Raw genomic sequence first — 23267 nt, 5'->3', positions numbered from 1 at the left:
CTTTATGTGTCGTTTGCGATTGGACTCCTAGAAAATGACGTGATCGTTCAGGGATTATAGACCTCGTGTGTTAGGTAGCAATGAGCAAAAGCATTTAAGAACTTTGAAACTGTTTAATCAAGGCATTAAAACTAGCCCGAAGGCACAGTTTGATTGTGGTATCTAGAAAAATAATAGCCGAACATTGTTCTTGTGGAGTTCCTCGGGGCTTCGCCGCTCTTTTTCGCAGCTTCGCTGCTCGTTACGCCTCACAAAAACCCACTGAAACCGCCAGCTGAGCAGGCTACTAAATTACGGGCAACTGGAACTTAAGGTGGCTTACTACAGTTTTTCTGAGACAAAGTAGCGCGCGCTACTGCCACGCGTCAGTATTAATCGCGCGAGCAAAAATGACGCAAGTAACCCTAAGAGGAAAATCACTTCAGCACTTGAATGGCGTTAAGTCACTTCGGTATAGGTAACGACAGTTTCAAACTCCATTTAAGCATGTGTTTAAGCCGAGGGCCAAAAAAAAAAAATGACAAAAAAAGGTCGATAAAAAACCGATAAAAGAGCTCTAATTTACCCTTGCTCAATTCCCGTCCAAGGTGGTAAAAGCCAGTCTTTGATCGAGGATTGCTCGAAAACCTACCACACAACCCATGATGAAATTTCCACAGTTGATTTGTAGGGGTGAATCGCGTTTAGAGCCAAAATTTAAAAAAAAAAATCTGTAAGACAGATTTTGAGCTATTCTTGAGAGACGTCTGACAGGAACGGAAATATGTTCCGAAGATCTGATCTGTCTTCTTATGATCAAGAAGATCTTCACCTCTGTAATTGTAATGCAGGTTTTTTTTGTTTTTGTTTTTGTTTTTGTTTTGTTTGTTTGTTTGTTTGTTTGTTTTTGGCGTAGCTAAGGAACCTTTCCCACACTAGTACTGCACAACCCCACACCCTCCCCTTGAAACAGAAATTTTCACTGGCGAGTCACGCGATTGCTTATGGGTAATACATGCTTGCAAAATGGCGGCCACCTGAGCCGATTACCCTATTTGTAATTTTTTCTTAGTTCTTTCCCAAATTATGACATGTACAGGTCTGTATACAATTACAAAGGGAAAGATAGAGGGGTTCTACCCGTTCGAGCAGGAGAACAGTTTACATTTATCGAGCAACATGACGCTAACTGGTGGAAAATGCGCTCTCAAACCGGCTCTGTTGGACTTGTTCCGACTTGTTATTTGGAGCCTGTCCACAACGACACGGTAAGGGAAAGTTTGCAGGGACGTTTTAAAGAAGCAGTTGTTTGCTCGCATGTTTTGTTGGAGTGCTGCTAAAAGTGAATTTGGCAATATGATAGGCGAGTGTTCAAGCCGTTACCTCGTTATAAAAGCATATGGGAAATGAATGAAAATGAACCAATGAAAATTTAAGCTTCAGCTTACATTCGTCTCAGCAAGCGAAGTACATTTGTTGAAAAATTTGCGAAACAGTTCAACTTCGTAAGTACTAATTTGTTATTGAAATATGTTAAATATTTTACAAAAACAAACAGATGATGTGCAAACGTTGAGAATTTTCGATGTATGACATCTTGCAAACTTGCAAACTCCAGGGGAGGGAATATTATATTAAACACGCCTGCTCAAGATTTACAGTCTCTGTTCAGGTCCTTCTAAGGGCTCCATTTAGACAGTACAACTGTTTCACATGTGCAAGCCATGTCCAAGCTTACAACAAGCCTGTGGGGAGAGAGGGGGCCCTCATAAGAAAAGATCGGGGGTGCTAGTGGCGGAAATTTTGAAAAGAACCTCTAATAGGTACTAAGATCCTGCTTTGAGGGTGTAGCTTAATATTTCCCCTCCCCCCTCCCCAAGAGGTACCAGTTCTAAAGCAACACATCTTCCGTCATATTTTTTCTGCTCAGTACCCTAGAAGGTACCACAAAAGCTACTGCCGTGACCCTCTTTAGGTTGAACACCCTAAGAGGTATCAAAATCACTTTTCGACCCCTAAAAGGTACGACAGGCACCCCATCCTTTTTATAGGGGAGTCCCCCCCTGAGAGAACAAGTCTACAGCACCAATAAAATGAAACTTACAACTTGCATTTGAATGTCATGTACAGCACAAAAAATTATGTGCAGCTTCAGAAACTATCGATATCTATACCCACCCCTTGCAATGATATTGGTGCTATGAAAGAGGATGAGGGGGGAGGGGAGGTGTTGAAAGGCAAGTATAGAGCTAAAGTGAAATTTAGAGAATGAAGGGATAGGGGCTTTGTTCAAACAAAAAAGGTCTTCCATGGATATTTTCTGTTAAAATTGTCAGTAGTAATAGTAAAAAATAAAAGATTTCTATTAAACCTAATAACCCCTTACGTCTTTGCTCACTCTTTCCCACTTTTTCTTTTTTTTTATTTTATTCACTGTTTCCTGACTTTCTATTTTTCTATTTATTAATTTAAAAAAAAAAACATTTGTAACTATTGATAGACTGGCCAGCCTAGATTAGCACTAGCTATCCATGGGCGAGTTCAACCGTAAAGTGTAACTGATTAAGAAATAGAAATGATTGATTGATTGACAATGCAATCACAGAGTCAAACAATGTTTAATGATGGGGGCTGTTAGCTATTTTTCCAGCACTTAGTTATAAAAGTTGTAAGCAACAAAGGTGCATGTCTAAATAAGGGGTTCCAGGGCCATGCTTCTCCAGGAAATGTTTTCAATTTCAATTCCCTGAAGTCCGTTTTGTTATATAATGGATAAAAGGTGACCAATTTCCAAGACAGCAAGCGCAGAAGGTGCAAGAGGGGTCTGGGGCATGCTCCCCTAAGAAAACTTCTGGATTTTAACCCTCTAAAGTCCCCTTTCCTAGATTTGTGCGTCATTCTGAAAACTCTGACTGTATCCCGAAAAAAGGCAGAAACCAGAGTAAAGATCTACACATTTTAAATATGGGCAATATAACAGGACTTAAGTATGCTGTTCCTACATGTATTTATAGGTCAACCCAGGAGAGACACAAGCAGTACTAGAATCAGTAGACAGAGCTATTGAAGCCATCCATTCCCAAGCAGCTAAATCTGGAGAGATCTACACACATGAACAGAGAACAAATTTGAGGTTAGTTGAAACTTACACTGTGACAGTGAGTGCCTCAGTCCCTACCCCAGAGGATACATATTAATGGTTACTCATGGGGTTTCATTAAGTGCTGGGCACTGGGCAAACTGATGGGCTGTAAGGACAATTTTACCTGCCTGGTTTGTCCATCTAGTGGAAAGTTTTTCTTATATATAAAGAATTTCGGTTCAAAAAGTTTTGCCTGCCCATGAAAACCAGCTACTCTCCTGCTGATGATGTTAATGAAACGCTTGGGTTACTGGTGAATTGTTATGTTTAAGCTTACAAAATTCTGGTACAGAGGGGGAGTATGCAGAGTAATCGGTGACCCATGTAGACTTCCTGATTAATAAAATCAACTTTAAGAGGAAGGGAGCTAAGATATAGATTACAGAGCTAGCTACCAGATAACATCATCAGCTGGTAGAGAGCTTTTTGCCAGCCAAAATTTCATGAACCAGCACTTGGAGTTGGTGTGATTTTGAAGGTGCATAGGCCAGAAATGCCAACAGAGCTTGTAATGAGACTACTTAATATCATCCAGGGCTTCACTTGCAAACGGAAAAATTCACTGGCTGCAGGCCTATCAGACAGTATTTTCTTTGCTTTCTGTGCTATTTAGTTAAATGTTTAACAAGATATTAGTGAGATTAATGTCTGCTGACTTCCTGCAGAAAATTACTAGAACACAGGAAGCGTCTTCAAGATCAATCTGGGAAGATTTCTCCTATCAAAGAGTCTCAGTCTTCACAGCTGCATCATGGTGGAGTGCAAAGCAAGGCATCAGTTCATATGCAGGATCCACCAGCTCAACCTAGACGCCCTGCACCAACACTTCCACCTGAAAAGGATAAGAAGGAGAAAAAGAAGGAGTCAACAAAGAGAAGGCCAGCTCCAGCTGCACCTGCTGCAGCTTCACAACAAGCCAATAAAATGAAAGGTTTGTTTTGACCCTCGGTTAAAATTTGTTGAAGCGCAGTGGCCTAATGATTAGCTCGCTGGACTCCAGATTGAATGGTCTGGTTTCGCTCCCTGGATGGGTCATCGTGTTGTGTTCTTGGGCAAGACTCTACATGTACATGTACTTTGTAGTCTAGAACAAAATCTCTTAGTTTTTCACCTGTTTAATTAGAGACATAATAGAATCTCGTGCAATGTAAGAGAGAGATTGTCTCATTATGGCATTATTTACAGTGAAGAAATCTCTTCTAGTTTGTGTTCAATGTAATGGAACTTTTTCTGAACTCCCTGTCCTATATCCACATGAGCCAACTAACTGAAGTAGCCTGAGTTAAACTTGGGGCGGATACAGGGTTTCAGAGAACGAGGTTTCATATATAGACAGCCACAGGTGGTCTCCTGTTTGAGTGTCTGGAGGCATCCTCCCCCAGAAAATTTTTAAAATTGAGGTCCTTGGAAATGGGATTCCTGGTGCTCTGAGGCCAAGTCAGTGTGTTATATTATCTCATTTTATTTTTATTTAGGGGATTCGATTGAATCCCCCGATTCCCCCCTAGATGCGGGCATACATTAGATTAGGTCATATGTCCTCTCTATAAATAAAGGAGAAAGAGGAGCAATAATATTTTGTCACTGTTTACTAGATTTTTAAGAAATAATTAAATCAAGATGTTATTTAATGACCCCACAGGTGAATCATCTTCAGAAATAAAAGAATCTTCTCCTCCTCTTCCTGCTGTGCCCCGGAGAACTGATCTTGAGCCTGTAAAGATACGAGCGGGGATTGCAGCAGAGTTGTTAGAGCTTTTACGCATAAAGTAAGAATGCTTTATAAATGGACCTTCTTACCATTGTCACGCTTTTCTGATTTTTTCATTCAAAATAAATTTAGTAAATATGTGAAGTTCTATAAGACCCATTGCGAATTCATTAAAATATGGGACCGCTAACTTTCCAAGCATTGCTCCCCGGCACATTTCTTTGTAAGTTTGCCAGTCCAATATTTTCTTGAGTTTGCAACTAATTGTTATGAAACTTCATAGATGTACTTAATTCATTGTGATAAATTGAACTATGGAGGTGATTTTTTGTTCATTATAATTGAAAATTATGAAAAACTGTTGATTGATGTATCTGCATGACATCAGTAAAAAGGTCCATTTGTTGTAACTGATCCGGATTCATTGCTCGCCATTATTTATCGTTATAATTTTGTGCAGATCTCTGTCATAACTCAATATTAGAAGTTATGTTAGTTTTCAATTTCAAAGGTTACTAACTATTCTTGAATATGTTTACAGCACAGGTTTGAGTTATGACAAGTCCTATGTTGCAGTCCATACAGTCATATCACACTTACAACAGTGTGTGCCAGTGACATCAGAGGCCATGACACAGATAATACAAGATCTTGCAAATCAAAGGGTCAGTTATTGTGTAGGTCCAGAAAATATCCATACCCACCCCAAGGAAGGTTAACAGAAATTCCAAGGGGAAGGGGGGTTTCAAAAGCCCAACTTTTTAAAGGAAAGTATGGCACTAAAATAGAATTTCCAGGGGGGTGGGGAGGGGGTTTCAAGCTAAAAAAAACCTTCTGTGAGAGGGGTATGGATATTTTCTGGAATACCACATTACACTGTCAGTAGTGATAAGTGAAGAGGGCTGTCCATAAGGGTTATAACCCATAACATCTGCTACGGCTGAGTATGTCTGATGAGCCCGTGATGTTATGGGTGAACGTGCCTTTCGTATTAAAATACAATTCACCCAAAAAGAAACAAGTTTGCTACAGGTGTGAAGACAAGGTTACAGGTTGAGTTCAAATCAAATCACTTGAAATGACAGCCCTATGATTTCTGTTCCTTTTGTATGCCTCAGGAATCTCGCAGTGAAGATGAAGATGCTTTGCTTCAATCACATGATGGTCAGCAACTCATTAGGATTCTTGACGAGTTGACGGAACACAAAGAAGACTCGCAGCAAAGAACCTGGGCAGTTCATGAAGATGAAGGGATTATTTGCAAACTGCTGAAAGAACTGCTGAGTATTCTGGTCAGTCAGGATGTATGATGTTTCCAGTCAGTCACGACAGGTTTAATTACGTTTCTGGTCAGTCTGTTTTAATTGTGACCTCTGATCAGTCCTGAAGCTTTTTTGATAAATTTTACAATTTCTATATTATACAAATTTGTACAAGTAAAAAATCATTTATTTTATCTTCTGTGATCTTAACAATGAATTTATTTTTTGGAAACATTTTGACTGAGCTTTCTTTATTTCTACATGTAGCTGGATGCTGACCCTTCTGTTTGCCGAGCTGTGTTGAAACAAGATGATTATGAATATGTCAATATGCTTGTTGTCTACTTTCAAATGGTACGTTTGTAGAAACCTTAAAACACATCTTATTTATAGCTCAGTATTATAACTCTAGTGTGGAAAGAACCAGTTAAGGAAAAAGGTGCTTATAAACCAAAAGGTAACCTGCAACCTAAGGTATAAGCATAGACAGATTTGAATGACAGTAACATTTTCTTACTGTGGAAAGGTAGTGGCCTTGTGCATCCAACTCTGGATTGAGTAGTCAGGGTTTGACCCATGGTTGGCATTGTATTCTTGGGCAAATCACTTTTGTCTCACAGTGCTTCTCTCCACCCAAGTGTATAATCTGAAATGGGTACTGGCAAACTTAATGCTGGGGGTAACCCTGCGATGGACCAGCATCCCATCCAGGGGGAGTAGAAATACTCGTAGTTGCTTCATGCTACAGAAACCAGGATAAACTCTGACCTGATGGGCCACTGGCTCATATGCAGACTTTACCTTTACTTTTACCTTACAGGTTATTAAAGGAGAAGGTCACTCCGAAAAGCTTAGTACTCTTTTTGTTTTCACCTATAGCAAGTGAACATTCAGCTTCTCCACTCACCAAAGTTTCACCCTCTAAAGTACCTGCTATCCTGAAGAAATTCATCTCAAAAGAAGCCCAAAATTTGACTTTGAAGGCCACCATTTTGAAACTGTACATGGCAGCCAGGCCGTGTTTATGTGACATCATTCTGTCCGACTTGAAATCGGCAGAAAGGAGAAAAACCTGCAACTGACTTGGCCTCCTTCACAACGTCAGCAAAATGTATTTTTTGCAACCGATTGTCCACTTCACGATCTTCTCTGCTATCATTTTTGGAGTTTGGATCATGTTTGGCTCAAAATAATACAGCTAAAGAGCAGCTGCCATAACCCAGAGTGGTAGTTAAGAGGCTCTGTTGGAAGCCATTTGGTTAAAGTCTCTTGGACGAAATGACGTCACGAAAATGTGGCCTGGCTGCTGAATACTGTTCAAAATGGCAGCAACGATGTTGAATTTTGGGCTTCTTTGGAGATGAATTTTATAAGGAAAGCCTGCACTTTAGAGGCTGAAACTTCAGAGAGTGACGAAACTTAGTCCAAGGTTTTATTAGTGTTGACCAAAAATATATGTTTTTTGGAGTGATGTTCTCCTTTAAGTAACACCCATTGCTTTGAATTCAGGAAGAAAGACGATCACTGCGCCAACAATTAGTTGAAGTATTTGGCTGTATGTGTGGCTTGGAGAAGGAAATTCTGTCAGAGCTGCTGTGCTCTGTGTTACCTACAGAACTGGCTATAGAGATCATGAACAAGAAACATGGTAATTACAGTTACAAGTAGGTCATTTGCGGACTCAATATCAGCAGTTTGTAATTTATTATTTGCTGAAATCTCTTTGACTTGGGGGTGGGGTGGGGGTACTCAGGTATATTACTGTTCCAATGAGGTTAAATTGTTTGACTTACAAAAAAGTCCTAGCAGGCTAAAACCAAACCCAAAACAATTCCAACAGCCCATAACATAACCCAGAAAAGTCCAGTTTTGTTTAACATAAAAAGGTGAACCATCCATTATACTTTTTGTCAAGCCCAATAACAAGACCTTGCCAAAATATTTCATCTCTCAAAATGTCACATAAAATTTCGGGGCAACTACACAATACAGGGCCACTTTTGAAGGTGCATATATTTGGTGGCTTGTTTGGCTCATTTGGATCAGCAGTGGATAAATGAACAAGGAATAATCTATATATGCATTAAGTTCTAGGTCTATATATATTTAGTGGCTCATTTGGCTTGTTTGTTTTAGCAGTGGATAAAAGAAGGAGGAACAATCTATAAATTATATGCATTAATTCCTAGGTCTATATATTTTTAGTGACTCATTCAGCTTGTTTGGCTCAGCACTTGATGAAAGAATGAGGAGTAATTTATTTATGTGTTAAGTCCTAGTTCTATATTATTTAGTGGCTTGTTTGGCTTGGCAGTGGATGACAAGGGAGCAAACGAGCCAAACTACCCAGCTTGTTTGGTGGATGATCAAAAGTGGCCCTGTATTCTGTAGTTTAGCCAAAATTTCTATCCCAAGAAATTTCTCAGATTACAAAATTTTAAACCCCGTATGAATGCTTCACATGCCCCTGTCTCTGGTATCTCTAAGTACCCCTTTATCCGTTGGGCTGACTGCCCACCTTTTTGTCCTCCTGCTAGGCTGGACAACTGACTGACTGATAGCTGGTTTGGGGATGGGGTAAGGGGAAAGTTGACAACGGGGACCAGGGAATTGGAGACTGACTCAGAGTCCAAACTATTTGGAGAGATGATCCTGTCATGATCATTGTTCCTAGCGCAGTCACTGAAAAATTGTGCGATGTTTTCATTGCAGATGTTCTAATGCAGTGTCATTGTGCTTTGTTACTGACAATGATCTTTTCAACTGGAGAATCGGTTCCATTTACTCTTTATGGTAAGAGTACAGTCTGTTGTCCATATTATTCAGCGTCCATAATTATTAAGCAGGTTAATTTAAGAGAAAATGTGTATTAAAGCTTTTCGTAAGGACAAACAAAACTTTCCCTCATAAATGCAGGTGTCCTTATTAAGTGGCTGTCCGTAGAGCAAGGTTCCACTGTATTCCCTTTCCTTCCTTTGTCTTTTCTTACATTTTTCAACTCTTTTCAAAATAAATTTTGTTACTCAACCTGTAAATTCACAGATCAGGTGAATGATGGATTTGTGGATTTTATTATTGACATCATTGAAAGTGCCGGAAGTGGTGAGCATGGTGAAGAGGTTGTGGATGCTCTTGTTCCTCTCATTCTTGCATTCAACCAACACTTTGTAGGTAAGGATACTGGAATTTTGTACCAGATGTCAAATATTATTGTATCTATGTAGGTTGAACGACTTTTGCTGAAAGTGTGTCAAGGTACCACCAAGCTGGAAAAAATAAAAGCGGTGTTGGTCTTTGAATCAGGGCTTGAAAAAAGTGCTGACAAGTCATCTGGGACAAGTAGATTTTCTTGTTGGGCCAGCAACTTTTCATTTTACTTGCCCCAATGGGCAAGGGCTTAGGCAAGTTTTCTACCAACGGAATGAAAACAAAAGCAAACTAAGGATTGCCCAGGGCAAGCAAAATTTGAGAGATGCTTGGTCAGTGCAAAAAAAATGGCTTTTGCTTGTGATCAAGTCAACAAGTCATAACATTCACAAGATTTATGATTATCGGAACTATTATCGATATACCCCAGGAATGTTTTCTTCCAGTTGGTTTCCAAGGGTTGTATAAACCAGAGCAGACTAAAGCATTGTTCTTTTCCAGGGTGTAGTGTTCAATATGTTTGTGGAATTGATCTACTGTTTCTGTAGTCTGATTTGCTGCACATGTAATCTTTGTTAACAGATTTTCAAAGTAATATTGTGATGAGGGTACTGGCTTCCCGTGGAACAGCTAAGACACTGAGTGAGAAAATCATGTTACTTATCAACAGAGAAGGTTAGTACACAACTACACCACAATGAAGTAGAAGTAAATATTAGACCTGTTGCCAACACTCAGTCAAGCACTCAACTCTGGTTTCTGTAGTGTAAAACATGGAGTATTGTTTTTCCTCACTCCCTTACTAGGATGCAAGACCCTGACCAACACTTTTCTCATGTTTCTCATGTCCATTTTTACTCCTGGTAGAAAGAGTCAACACAATGATCTGCTACTGGTCAGTCCTTGAGCTTGGAAGACTTGATTGATCTGTAATCCAGTATAGTAACCATGAGGAATATCTATATATCATTAGTAGAATTCTGCTAGTACACTAATGCTAATGCTGCAATCTGATTGGATGAGTGACCGTACACTATCAGCCATTAGTGTGCAGTGGATAATGGATAATCAAATTTCCAAGAAGACTAAAAGAAGTACATTTAGGGTTTCTTGACTTAAAAAAACTTGAAATTATTGACAAAAATGAGGTGCTCTTGATTTCTATGAGGTAACAGTTGATTTGGCCTTCAGCCTCATCAACTATAACCTCCTAGAAATCTCAAGCTCATAATCCTATTGTTAATTAGTATAAATCTACTGGTGGTCTATCGCGAATGGCATTCTCTGACTAGTATAGATTTATATTAAAACAATTAGATTATTTACTCTCAATTTCTATGCGATAATTGACTCGGGCAAAAGGAATCTCGTGCTCATAATCTAATTGTTAATTAACATCAATCATCATTAACTTCATAGTCATCCTCATCTGCATCTAAACCTCCCTTTTCCTACCACTCTTACAGTACATGTACTTCAGTCACCCCATCCTGCCTTTCTGGTAGACCTCTGCTGCCAGACTTCTCCAGTTTGCCCTAGGTCTCTCACTGGTCATTATCCTAATGCCACCGTGCATATCAATCTATACATGTGAATCTTGGGGACAAAAGGGTGAATTTATTAATATGTTTAAGTACTGAATGGTTATTGTTCCTATTTGTTTTACAGAGGATCCCACAGCCATGTTTCAATATCCTCGAGCTTGTCCTGACTCGGTGCTCAAGTTTCTTACAGACATCTTTTCATCACAAGATACTTCTGAGTTTTTCTACACTTCAGACATGATGATTCTTATAGAGATTGTTTTGCGACAGTTGGTAGATCTTTCTCCTGGAGCTGGGGTTAGTTTTCAGTATGATTGATTGACTGACTGAGTGTTTGACTGTCTGTCTGACCAACTGACTGACTGCCTTACAGTCTGTCTCTCTGACTGACTGACTTGACTGGCTGACTAATTGATTGAATGATCTATTGTTTGACTGACTGATTGATTGATTGATTGATTGATTGATTGATTGATTGATTGATTGATTGATTGATTGCTTTCATTTGTCCACAGATGAGAACAGAATATATATCTTTACTACACCAAATCTTGATGAATTCTAACTACAGTGAACACAAACATCAAGCTGATGAACTGCAGGTTTGCCTCAAGAGGATTAGCAAGGAAGAAGACAAAGAAAGCGAACAAGATAGACTCATTGTACAAGAAATTCTAAAGCACTCTGCAAAATATTTCTGAACAGATTTGTCATTTACAATGGTTACTGACTCTTTCACCTGTAGTTTCAGTACACAAATTGAACACACTTTACTGAAGTGACAACCTCTGTGCTTAATTTCCAGAAGTACACATCTAGTATATTTTCCTTACAATATTGTCAAGCTGTCAGTAAGAATAATCAGAAAATCCTGTATATTGACTATCTCTTATCAACTAACTTTGAGCTCTGTTTTGTAAGCTACTGACTGAGTCTGCATGTGGCTAAAACTAGACTTGCCACAAATCGACCTTGACTTATTTATCTCAAGCGACGAAGTCAAATCTTTGAGCGAGGAGGTCAGGAGGGCAAGCATGAGCAACTTAAGTCCAACATATCTCCAGTGGCAAAACCAACAGGACAGGGAAGAATCATTGGAAACGACTTCTAAGCTAAAACCTGAAACTACAACCTTTTCACCCCACAGTCACCTTCCCCCCCCCCCCCCCCAAAAAAAAAAAAAATTCTGCCAGAATATACCTCAGTACCTGTACATTTGTACATTAAGTTTGGCAATACAAATTTATGTTGACAAGATGCAGAATAAGGTATATATTTATAAGGAAGCAGATATAACTTTGTACATTATATTATTTGTCAATTTTACTGATGTTACAAAATGGGCATAAGGTAAAATAAAGATTAGAAATGTAATATGATGTCATGAATTTTTTAAAGTCTCATCTTTAGACATTCCCTGATCTGTTGGATTATGATCTTCAAGTGAAAATCTAGCTGCTATGTTTTATGGAAATATGAAATTGTCCATTTTTACAAAATTCAGTTGTTCTTTTTCTATTATTAATGGCTCATTTCATTTTTACATGCATTTCAGCTGTTTGTGTTTTAAAACGTCTTGTTGATATTGTTCAACTTTCCCCCTGATTAGCCCAATATTTGTCCTGCTGGTCAACAAATGGAATTTTTTGTGTGGCATTCACTCAACATAAAGAAATAGGAGTTGTGAAAATATTGTTTTGTTTACAAAGCCTGATGCCAATGCAAGACCAGGTTTTTTTGTTTTGAACCCCAGCTGCAGACATCCCTTGCTAGCCCATGTAGTCTGCGTAGCAGGTGGTTTAGTCAGGGTAGAGTGCACAAACAAGGGACAAGAGCAGTGACGCCACAAGTGGCCTGGAGCACATCACCCTCTATATGGCCCTATACCCCAACCAATAAAACCGACAGCTATGCAGGCCAAAACCCATGCTTTATTATATACTTTCTACACTTGTTTAAACCAATCAGAATGCCTGTTACATGAACATATTTTTATAAAATATTTTATCACATTATTATTTCATCTTCACTAATATAATTAATGTACCACTGATGTTATACAAGGTCTAAAGTGTTTTTGTGCTTTAATACATAGAGGAGTAGGCAACTGCTGTACCCTGTATTGTTTGTGTTGTTTTGTTCTGAGCTGAGTGATGCCATTGTGTCCATGTGGTAAAGTAATAATGTTATGATTCTTAAGTCATCTCTGACAACAATTTTAAAATTTCTATTAGGTTTGAGTTTCAGTCAAACTTGAATCCTTTTGTTGTTAAGTCTTCTCTTGCATCTTTTATTTCCTGCAAAAAACAACACCGAGTAACAATTACTGGGTGTTGAAATGATTTTAACCACACTGCTGGTCTCCTTGGTGACACAAGTGACCTTACAAAAATTCTACAAAAGTGAACTCTACACTGAAAGTAGGTGAAATACCTGTTTTAACGATTCCGAAGCTTCCTCACAGTCATTGAAAGTGGCTACACGATATCCTATTGTGGCTAAAGAATAACACTGAAAGGAAATCAGATTGAAATACATGTATTGTAAAATCCAGTAGGGAAGTAGAGTGAGACAAAGCTTTACAATAAGCGTTCAAAATAGGAAAATATAGAATCAATTTACTCACTCCAAATACAATCAGTGCATATACTGGCATCTGCAAAGGAGAAAGAAGTGGTTTGATTTAGAAGTTAAATAACTTTAAATAAGACTTAATGAGCTTAATTTCTGACAGTCGCAAAATATTTTTTCCATGATGTACAGTTTTTTCGGATCTTACCGGCCATATCACCTCCTTTGCCTTGTAAGATACTTTTAACGGTAAAATGTCCGTTAATAGTGTAATCCAAATCGAAAACGCTAGTCCAGCAAATACAATCCACTCTGTGAGTTTAGTCATGTTACGTTGTAGAAGACTGCGAGGAAAGCCTCAAAAAGACTGGTGTACGAATGAAGCAAAGAAATCTCTAGGTAGTCAGCGGCATATTCCATTAATAACACGACTGTGGTGTAACATAACAGTTTTGTCTTTCTCCTTCCCAGTACAGCTCTTAGTATAAATGTGCAGGTCTCCATACCCACACTAAGGATGGTCATTGGAAATTCCGAGGGGGTGGGTATATCAAAAGCCAAATTTTTAAAGGGAAGATATGAAGTTTGACTGGAAATTCCAGGGAGGGAGGGGTGGGGGGTACAAACCAATCTGCCATTTGGATATTTTCTGGAACCATACAATGAAGATCACACCTTTGCCAGCCAGCCTTGCCCCAAATTATAAGTGGCCCTTCTACGTGATATAAAGCTTATAATTTATACATACAGTCATGTAGCTCAAATTTCTCATTCATTCACAATTTTTTTGAAACAAGCTTAATGGTCAATTTAAATTTGGAGTAAGCAAGACTACTGTATATGTAAATGCACAGAAAGCCCTCCCTTTCATAGACTGTACATTCATTTGGATTCACAAGCTTTAAAACCTTTGAACAACAATTTCATCAACAAAACACTGAATAAAATCAAAATTAGGGAGGTTCTGTGGGAGTTATCACAGAGTGTTGCAAGGGGGAGGGAATACCTGCCTTTAGTCACATACTGCAAAGGAGACTGACATTTGATGGATCCTGATCAGTTGCTAGCATTTTAGCAAAAAGAAAATGTTTTTTACTTGACCAAGAGCCACAAAAAATGTAAAACAAGCCCTTGGTCTGAACATTACTTTTAATCACATTTCACCACAAAACTTGCCTTTGTACATGTAAGCACAGCACATAAGAAAAAGCACATTGTCTGAACAGTGGCAACCATCACCAACTTTGAATTCATTGGGAATTAACACTTTTTTTTTAATTGAATAAAGTAAAATATATTTTAATAACAATATTGACAGTGTGCTTGTTATTATTATATTCAAAACATTATCATTCATCCAACAAGAAATCTTTGATCTGTTCTTTCATCTGGGCCCTGTGATGAACTTTTGTTGCTGCTTCCTGCACAGAAGAGGGCAGATCACTCACAGTGAACTTTGAATCTTTAAACGTGAGCCGGCAACCGTAACAAAATGTATCAAGGATGTTTTCTTTGGTCAACACCTGCTCAGAAGATGAAGACAAACATCCACTGCCAAAACCGCCACAACAATCACTAGCAGACTGGGGAGTGTTTTTATCATCAGTGTCGAGCTTGACAGAACTCACACTGTCTGTCAGAGCAGACAGGAGGGTTGGGTTCACATTCATTGGAACTCCACAAAGAGCACAAGCTGCTACATCTTCAGAAACTTCCTTAACAGACAACTTGTCGCCAGTCCTGAAGATTGTACTGACAGTGAACGGAAAATCAGCCTGGAGACCACTAACAAAATCTTCTGTTAAACGGTCAATACTGGCATGTGAATGAGTCATTGTTCCCAGTGTGGGTATCAACACAGTTTCGACATTGTTGAAGAAGTTGTAAAGTGCAATCTCCTTGGTCATAAACTCTCGCATGGGTCTTACGAAGAGAACATCACCATGGCGGTCATCACTGAAGCCAGTGTCGTATGGCAAATCACCACCCCTCCCTTGAGATATGTCTGATAACAAGCGAACTGAAATCCTTGAGGCACAGTCTGCAAACATTATCTTGGAATAACCTACATTTCTGGCAGTTGCAAGAAGAAGCTTGCAACGAAGAGTTCTTAGCAAGTCTTCCTTTGCTGTCATTGATGATGTTGCATCAAACAGATTTTTCAATTTTTCTGCTTGATGAGTTCTGGTCTGGTCTCCTTCAACCTTGTAGCAACACATTGCATCATCTTGCATGATTTGTCCCGGAGAAAAAATGTCTTCCAACTTTAACTGATGGAACGGAAATTTTGACCTTATGGCTACATCTCGAATGTGTTCGATGTAATTTACTCGCTCTTCTTCACTTTGTTTAAGAACTTCTCCTTCGTCCATGAACGCTATTCCGGGTTCAAATCGAAGCTTTTTGACCGCTGTGTTGCTTAAACCCTCACAAACTAAATGCAACATAGCACTAGAAGACGGACCTCCAGAAAATGCCAGTAAAACCTTTTCCCCAGCCTTAATCGCACGTGATTTTCCGATAGTTGCACGGAATTTGTGCGTGAAATACGCAAGAAAACACGACTTACAGAGCGGATCATTGAGTCGAACGACCACAACCGCCGGGCTAGCCGAGCATTTCATACATGTTCTCCCATCGCGATTTTTTTCTTTACACGGCTTGTTTTGTAGCTCAGATGGGACGTTTTCTAAATCTTCCTCTTGCACACTGCACATGTTGAGGAAGAAGGGCTTCAGAAGAAAAACTATTTGAACTACCACCAACGTGACTCGGCGGCCATTTTGATTTATGCGTGAGTTGCGCATGGCTAACAGAACCCCGCTGACCAAGTTTAAACGAAAGCTGCAAAATTTCCATATTTTTCCGATTTCCCACGTTGATATTCTGAACTTAGGGGCGTCTTACATGAAAACCAAGTCTTATTCGCGGCGAAATTCAACCCGGACAAAAATGACTGACTCTGTTTTTAAGAAGTCTGTGAGGATAGCGTCTGTTGTTGCTTTGTATTGGTAAGCATATTGATGTAGTACGTTAAGGCTCATGTCTGAATGATAAGACAGTCTATCGGCAAATGCAGTTTTGGAGTTGCCACGTTGTTGCGTTTAGTAATTCCCTGTTTCTTGCAGATAACTTACATCTTTCCTTCGTTTAACACTTGTCGTGAATTCTTAACTCACAGGATAATCTCAATATCTATGGTATTTTTGAACAAGTACCTTCTAAGCAGTCCAGATTTGAAGGTAGGTGTATCAAATAGGAAAGTAAGGTTTCAGTCAAGCATAATCTCATATGTAAGCTTGTTGATTGACTTAATAACATGCACAATTTCTGAAAATCCGGTCGTGCGTAATGAAAAATAATACATCATGTGTTTTGTTCCGTAGCAAGGAATGTTTTTCTTTGTACAAGAGAAAGTGGGCACAAGAATTGATATTATGTGATAAACAAGGGGTTTTGCAGATATTTTTCATGGAAGAGTTAACAGTCTATAGACCTAGTCGTTTAACTCGCTAATTACCCTCCCCGTAAGAGATTTTATCGTTATGGTATTTAAGAAATAGAAAACATAACTTTCTTTATTTTTAGTGAGGTATAGAAACATGAGTGGAAGCTGGAGAGAAAGAGAAATGCTGTTGGAACGTAACATGAGTCAAGGCTAATGTTTCCATGGTTTTTTAAAGCCCTCCCAAACTTCCACTCATTTCTATAGCTTATTAGTGTATTCCATCCATTACTCTTGCTCTTTACAAGAGCATCATATGTACTAGTTATGCATTGCTTTCAATTTGTGTACCATGGAATATCATACAAATCACTTGTATTTTCTAGGCAGGCAGTGAGCACTTTCAGACTTTCACACAGCCACAAAACAATATTATTGTGAATGTACCAAACAATACTGACAAAAGTTCAAATGAGGCCTAAAATTACTGTTAAAATTGATGTTTGAAATCTTTAAAAATCCAAGCTTTCACCAATTCACGTCATTATCAGAGATAAGAAAAATATTCCACATAAGGCTTATATACAATTGTATTTTGTAAAAATTTGTGATAATCGTAGGGAATTTGTGGAAAGTATATAAAGTGTATAAGAATAATAAGGTACAAATTTGGATCAGAAATGGATGGTTATTTTAAAAAATGATCTAATGATCAAGTATTGTAGTACAAAGGGTCTCTCTGCATATGCAGAAATAGTCATTAGAACAAAAGGTCTGCTAATTTGCCACATTCCTCTCAGGGGACAGAGTTAGGGTAGGGTTGTATTTTTGTATATGAAGTGCTTGGAATAGGCACAGATTTGCGGGCTCCTTTTCAGGTACAGTGGTCTTGATTTCAATGCCTTTGGAGACTTCGTTTTAAATGCTGTGTTGTTTTTTTACTGTTCTGAGTAATACAAGTGTCTATTATGCCTGTATTATTTTTTCAGCTTGACGCACCCCTGTTTGTCACATGGTTTCAGTGTGTTGTGTGCCTGGTCTGTTTGTTTCTTTTGAGTTTCCTTGGAGACAAGTATCCGTTGATTGACAAGTTTCCCGCTTTCAATATTGATTTGAAGGTTGCAAGGGAGGTAAGTAATAGCTATATATTGTGTGACTCTATTTATAAAGACTTGGAAAGTGAAAGGTGAGAGGTGCAGTGACATGATAAGTCAAATGGTTTTGGTTTGACACCTGCCAAAGTCAATGGGTAAGACATCTAACTCTCATAGTGCCTCTCTTCACCACAAAATATATTAATTTTGTAAATAAGTAACAGCAAATTGTTGCCAGGGAAACTTGAGAGCAAACAGCAGCAGACTAGCATCCCAAACAGGGGGGAGTAACCATACTTCTAACTGCTACATGCTATTTGAATTTAAATAGTCAGTACTGGTGTTACGAGTCACCAGACTTCAGAGGCTTCACCACACTTTTTCAAAAAAGATGGTGAATAATGAAGCACATAGTTGTTAAACCAGATAAGGAACAGAGGAATGGTTCTGTTTCATGATTCACTGATTTAGTGGAAGTCCATATGAGCTTTAACCTAACAGAAATATATTTATTAGATTTACATAACTTTCAGGTATTCTTTCCAATACATTTGTCAGGCATAAAACCCCAGTACATTCAATCAGTGGTAAAGGTAAAGTCTCCATACAAGCCATGCGGCCATGAGGCCGACGCTTAATCATCCCAGTTTCTGTAGCAAAAAACAACTAGGTATATTTCTAGTCCCCCCTGGATGGGATGCAAGTCCATTGCAGGGTTACCCCCAGCATAAATTTGCCAGTAGCCATTTGTACACCTGGGTGGAGAGAGGCACCGTGAGAGTAAAGTTTTTGCCCAAGAACACAACACAATTACCTGGCCAGGGCTCGAACCCAGACCGCTTGATCCAGGGTCAAGCACACTGATCGTGGGGCCACTGCACCTCCACAATATTTCAATCAATTACGTTCGATTAAATCATCTATTTCAATTACCAGTGGACATGTTAGGTTTTTTTTTTTAAATAAATATTTCCAAAGTTCTGCTTATAGACTGTACTCTTTCCTTGTCTACACAGGTTCTTCCTCTCTCAGGTGTGTTTGTTGGAATGATTACATTCAACAACTTGTGCCTTAAACACCTTGGTGTGTCATTTTACAATGTTGGAAGGTCACTAACAACAGTTTTCAATGTGGTAAGTTACTGTTGTGTTATGTACACAATAATAAAAATGGCTATGAAGGGTGGGAGTCACAATCAGTGGCTGTAAAGAGATGCGACCCAACAATTAAGGCTGGTTTTCACTAAGGACGGAGTCGAAGTCATAGTCAAAGTCTGAGCGCTTATGACCTAATGGAAATCGAAGTCTTAAGCGGAGTCACAAGCTTGATGGAATTAGAGTTGGAAGAATCAGACCGTTTCTGTTTACTTCAAATTCCATTTATGACTCCGTCGCTTATGATCCAGTGAAAACTAGATTGTCAGAGTTGGAAGCAGAAGCAGAAGAATCAACCAATAACAAGGTTCAGAATCGAGCACTGTGATTGGTTTATTCCTCTGCTTCTGCTTCTGAGTCTGACAATGAAGTTTTCACTGGATCATAAGCGACGGGGTCATGAGTGGAATCAGTATTCTGCTTCCTACTCCATTGGTTTGAATTTTGATCATATCACTCTGCGCCTCAGACTACATGTATGACTCTGTCGCCAGTGAAAAGCGGCCTCTAGTGCTTCATTAGCTGAAATAAGTAAGCAAACCTCTAGGACAGGGTTACCTTCACAGCTACTTTTGTTTTGGGTTGTTGTCTTCTGCAACATTGCAGGACCATGATACTGGGCGAAATAAAACCCTGTCATTATAAAACTGCTTTATTTATTTATTTATTTAATTTATTTATTTATTTATTTTATTTATTTATTTATTTATTTATTTATTTATTTATTGATTGATTGGCTGGTTTAGATCTGTACCTTCCTAATTCTTGGCCAAAAAACGTCTTTCAAAGCAATGTTCTGTTGTGCCATCATCATCGCGGGTTTCCTCATGGGTGTTGATCAGGAGGGAAGTTCAGGAGAACTGTCCTATATCGGTGTCATGTTTGGTGTCTTGGCAAGCCTGTGTGTCTCACTCAATGCTATCTACACCAAGAAAGTCCTTCCTGTTGTCGACAGCAACATCTGGCGGCTCCAACTCTACAACAATTTCAACGCAGTTTTTCTATTTCTACCTCTGATGGTTATCTGTGGTGAAGTACAGGCCATCTATGGTTTCCATATGCTCACTTCAGCTTATTTTTGGGGAATGATGTGCTTAGGTGGGCTCTTTGGAATTGCTATTGGGTACGTAACTGGTCTGCAAATCAAAGTGACAAGTCCATTGACGCACAATGTTAGCGGAACTGCCAAAGCTTGCGCGCAGACCATCCTCTCTGTGACTGTCAATCAAGAGATAAAAACAGCACTGTGGTGGATTAGCAATGTACTGGTGCTGGGTGGTTCAACTGCGTATACTTTTGTTAAACATCAGGAGATGAAAACTGAGCAAAGCAAAGGTGAACAGACAACTAAGGGTGATGGAAATGGTAATGGTAGTAGTAAAAATGGAGGGAATCCAGTATAACTTTTTTTTTGATTAAATCCACACGAACAATGTAATGGGAAGTTTTTCCTTTCGTTAACATAAAAAAATTAGCTGAGTGGGTTAAAACAAGGCTTTATCGAGACCTTATTGAGACCTTATGTAACACCTAGTCATGAAAGAGGGTGAGGCGAAGGTGAAGGTGAGAGTTAGAACATCAGTCTAGCCACATGCAAAAGAAAATAAATAACCCATCTTCACACCTTGAAAATGTTAAAAGAAAAAACAGCAATACAATATTATGTCTGCCAGAAGTATAGGATTTTGTCTAAGCTGTTTTCGTTGTAGTTTCATCGAGTATATGGAATGTGCAGGTACAAAAGACTGGTTTTGGGAACAAATGTTGAAAACGTTTCAGTCGATTTTTGTTTTGGGTAATTTTAAGGAACAAATAACTATAGTAAGTTGTAAGTTAAAGTTGTATCATCCACATATGGAGAGCTTGTTGACAATTAAATTCAGCTGAGTGATGTAAATTCTGTGTGAATAAAATAGAAACCTCTCAGTGGTTGTTTGAGTCGTGGTGGTGAAGGGGAGGGGCTGCATCACGTTTCACGGAAAATAGAAAGGCCCTATCACAATCCACGGAAAATATAAAAGACATTGCTCGTAACACGAAAAAAAGGAACTTTTACAGAATAACCCCGAAGAACTCTTAATTAGATCGTGTTATACGTTAATATATTCTTACACCTTTCACACCATAAATTAACATCTCGCCCATTGTTTCTGTACCTGATAATGGAACCAGGATGACTTCCAACCTCGTTCCCAGGGTCTTTTCCTTGGCTTGGCGGTGGGGTGGGAAAAGGGCTCTTCCCGCCCCACCCCCAAGCCAGGGAAAAGACCCTGGGAACGAGGTTGGATGACCTCGAAACGTCATAGTTTACTTTCGCTTGATGTGAAGTTTATATGAAATAATTCATATATGAACTGCGGTTGTAGATGAAACTGAAGAATGATCATCGCAGTTAATTTTCCAATTTAAGCAATTGGAAAGAAGAAGCCTGAAAAAATCAGGGCTTCAACGGGATTCGAGTCAATTGCTTAAATTGGAAAATTAACTGCGATGATCATTCTTCACTTTCATCTACAACCGCAGTTCATATATGAATTATTTCATATAAACTTCACATCATTTCACTCCTCACGGGAAGATATGAACTCAACTAATTGACCTCGCTCCCAATGTGTGGCTTCATAGCTCAGTTGGGAGAGCATCGCACCGGTATCGCGGAGGTCACGGGTTCGAATCACGTTGAAGCCCTGATTTTTTCAGGCTTCTTCTTTCCAATTGCTTAAATTGGAAAATTAACTGCGATGATCATTCTTCACTTTCATCTACAACCGCAGTTCATATATGAATTATTTCATATAAACTTCACATCATTTCACTCCTCACGGAAAGATATGAACTCAACTAATTGACCTCGCTCCCAATGTGTGGCTTCATAGTTCAGTTGGTAGAGCATCGCACCGGTATCGCGGAGGTCACGGGTTCGAATCCCGTTGAAGCCCTGATTTTTTCAGGCTTCTTCTTTCCAGTTGCTTAAATTGGAAAATTAACTGCGATGATCATTCTTCACTTTCTTTACTTTCGCTTCTTAGGCCCGGTTCATACGTCGCATTTCTGCCGTGTCGAATTCAATTCAACGAATTAGATTCGACAGAAATTCGACGTCTGAATCGGCTGCCGCATTTCTGCCGCACGTTCGACTGGTCTTGTCGCATTATCCGACAGAAATGCGACACTGATTCGGACGTCGAATTTCTGCCGTGTCGAATCTAATGCATACATTATGTTAATGTATTGAGCATGCGTAAATGTTTTCCCGCCAAAGAAAAAGAAGAAACTTGGCCATTCTCGACCCAGAGCAACCCGAACATATTGCAACACATACTGCTCCGTTGTCAGCCTTCTCCTTCTCCTTACGTTGGCGGACAATTTTTAGCAAAATTAAAGTCCTTCGTCGCTCAGTATTTTCGTCCGCCATATTGAATACTCTACGTTTAAAGCATTTTCCGCTGGCCGACATACCCGACAATATAAATTCTGAATTAAGTGCGACACAAGTGCGACGTATGAATCCACAGTCGCATTTCTGCCGCACTTAATTGAATTGAATTCGACACGGCAGAAATGCGACGTATGAACTGGGCCTTAGACAATAAATGAAAATTTCAAACTTAATATCCAAAGCACAGACTTACTCGACATCTTCGGCACTTTTCGGCCTCTCTTTTTCTACGAGCAGCGAAAGGAAAACCGCGTTCAACCTTAAGACTAACACAGGGGTTTCATTAACGTTTTCAGCAGAAGGACAACTAGTTTTCACAGGCGGGCAAGACTATAATTTGAACTGAACTTCTTTATAAGAAAAACTTTACGCTAGATAGTCAAACCAGGCGAGCAAAACCGTCATCGATCACTTCCGGTCAATTTGCCGCCCGGTGTCAGGCCTTTGATGCCGGGGTTGGGGGGGGGGGGGGGGACTCCCATATAAGGACGGGGGTGTTCATCGTACCTCCCAGGGTGTTCAGCCTAATTTGAACTGAACTTCTTTATAAGAAAAATTTTACGCCAGATGGTCAAACCAGGAGGGCAAAATCATCCTCAAAACCGGTCAATTTGCCCGTTTCTCGGCCCTTAATGCCAGGAGGGACTCCCATTTAAAAAGGACGGGGGTGCTCATCGTACTTCTTAGGGGTTAAAAAGGGATTTTGATACCTCAGGGTGTTCAGCCTCAAAAGGTTCACAGTGGGAGTGTTAATTTTGCAGTACCTTTTAGTGTATTTA

General features: G+C 39.3%; 4 protein-coding genes across 4 annotated transcripts; 2 read left to right on the top strand and 2 right to left on the bottom strand.

The window, feature by feature from the left end:
• The first annotated feature begins 976 nt into the window (after positions 1-976).
• Positions 977-12159, top strand: LOC145502575 (NCK-interacting protein with SH3 domain-like). Its single transcript, XM_081481901.1, has 13 exons — positions 977-1247; positions 2994-3112; positions 3787-4052; positions 4764-4890; positions 5374-5497; positions 5951-6124; positions 6362-6448; positions 7604-7742; positions 8807-8887; positions 9137-9265; positions 9824-9916; positions 10910-11082; positions 11301-12159. The coding sequence occupies exons 1-13, from the start codon at positions 1071-1073 to the stop codon at positions 11484-11486; spliced, it is 1875 nt and encodes a 624-aa protein (XP_081338027.1). The 5' UTR covers positions 977-1070; the 3' UTR covers positions 11487-12159.
• Positions 12160-12256: 97 nt separating this feature from the next.
• LOC145502590 (dolichol-phosphate mannosyltransferase subunit 3-like) lies at positions 12257-13708 on the bottom strand. The gene is made up of 4 exons (XM_081481913.1): positions 13565-13708; positions 13412-13441; positions 13219-13296; positions 12257-13082 (listed from the first exon to the last, which is right to left on the bottom strand). The coding sequence occupies exons 1-4, from the start codon at positions 13682-13684 to the stop codon at positions 13029-13031; spliced, it is 282 nt and encodes a 93-aa protein (XP_081338039.1). The 5' UTR covers positions 13685-13708; the 3' UTR covers positions 12257-13028.
• A 997-nt stretch (positions 13709-14705) lies between these two features.
• On the bottom strand, positions 14706-16163 carry LOC145502579 (cytoplasmic tRNA 2-thiolation protein 2-A-like). The gene has a single exon (XM_081481904.1). The coding sequence runs from the start codon at positions 16161-16163 to the stop codon at positions 14706-14708; it is 1458 nt and encodes a 485-aa protein (XP_081338030.1).
• Positions 16147-21268, top strand: LOC145502581 (GDP-fucose transporter 1-like). Its single transcript, XM_081481906.1, has 5 exons — positions 16147-16367; positions 16538-16598; positions 17791-17931; positions 18912-19028; positions 19796-21268. Exons 1-5 carry the CDS (start codon positions 16147-16149, stop codon positions 20450-20452), a joined length of 1197 nt encoding a protein of 398 aa, XP_081338032.1. The 3' UTR covers positions 20453-21268.
• Positions 21269-23267: the final 1999 nt, after the last annotated feature.

Source organism: Orbicella franksi, chromosome 11 (assembly GCF_964199315.1).
Source record: "Orbicella franksi chromosome 11, jaOrbFran1.1, whole genome shotgun sequence".
NCBI lineage: Eukaryota > Metazoa > Cnidaria > Anthozoa > Scleractinia > Merulinidae > Orbicella > Orbicella franksi.
The sequence above is the reverse complement of the archived record's forward strand: the minus strand, read 5'-3'. Positions and strand labels throughout refer to the sequence as shown.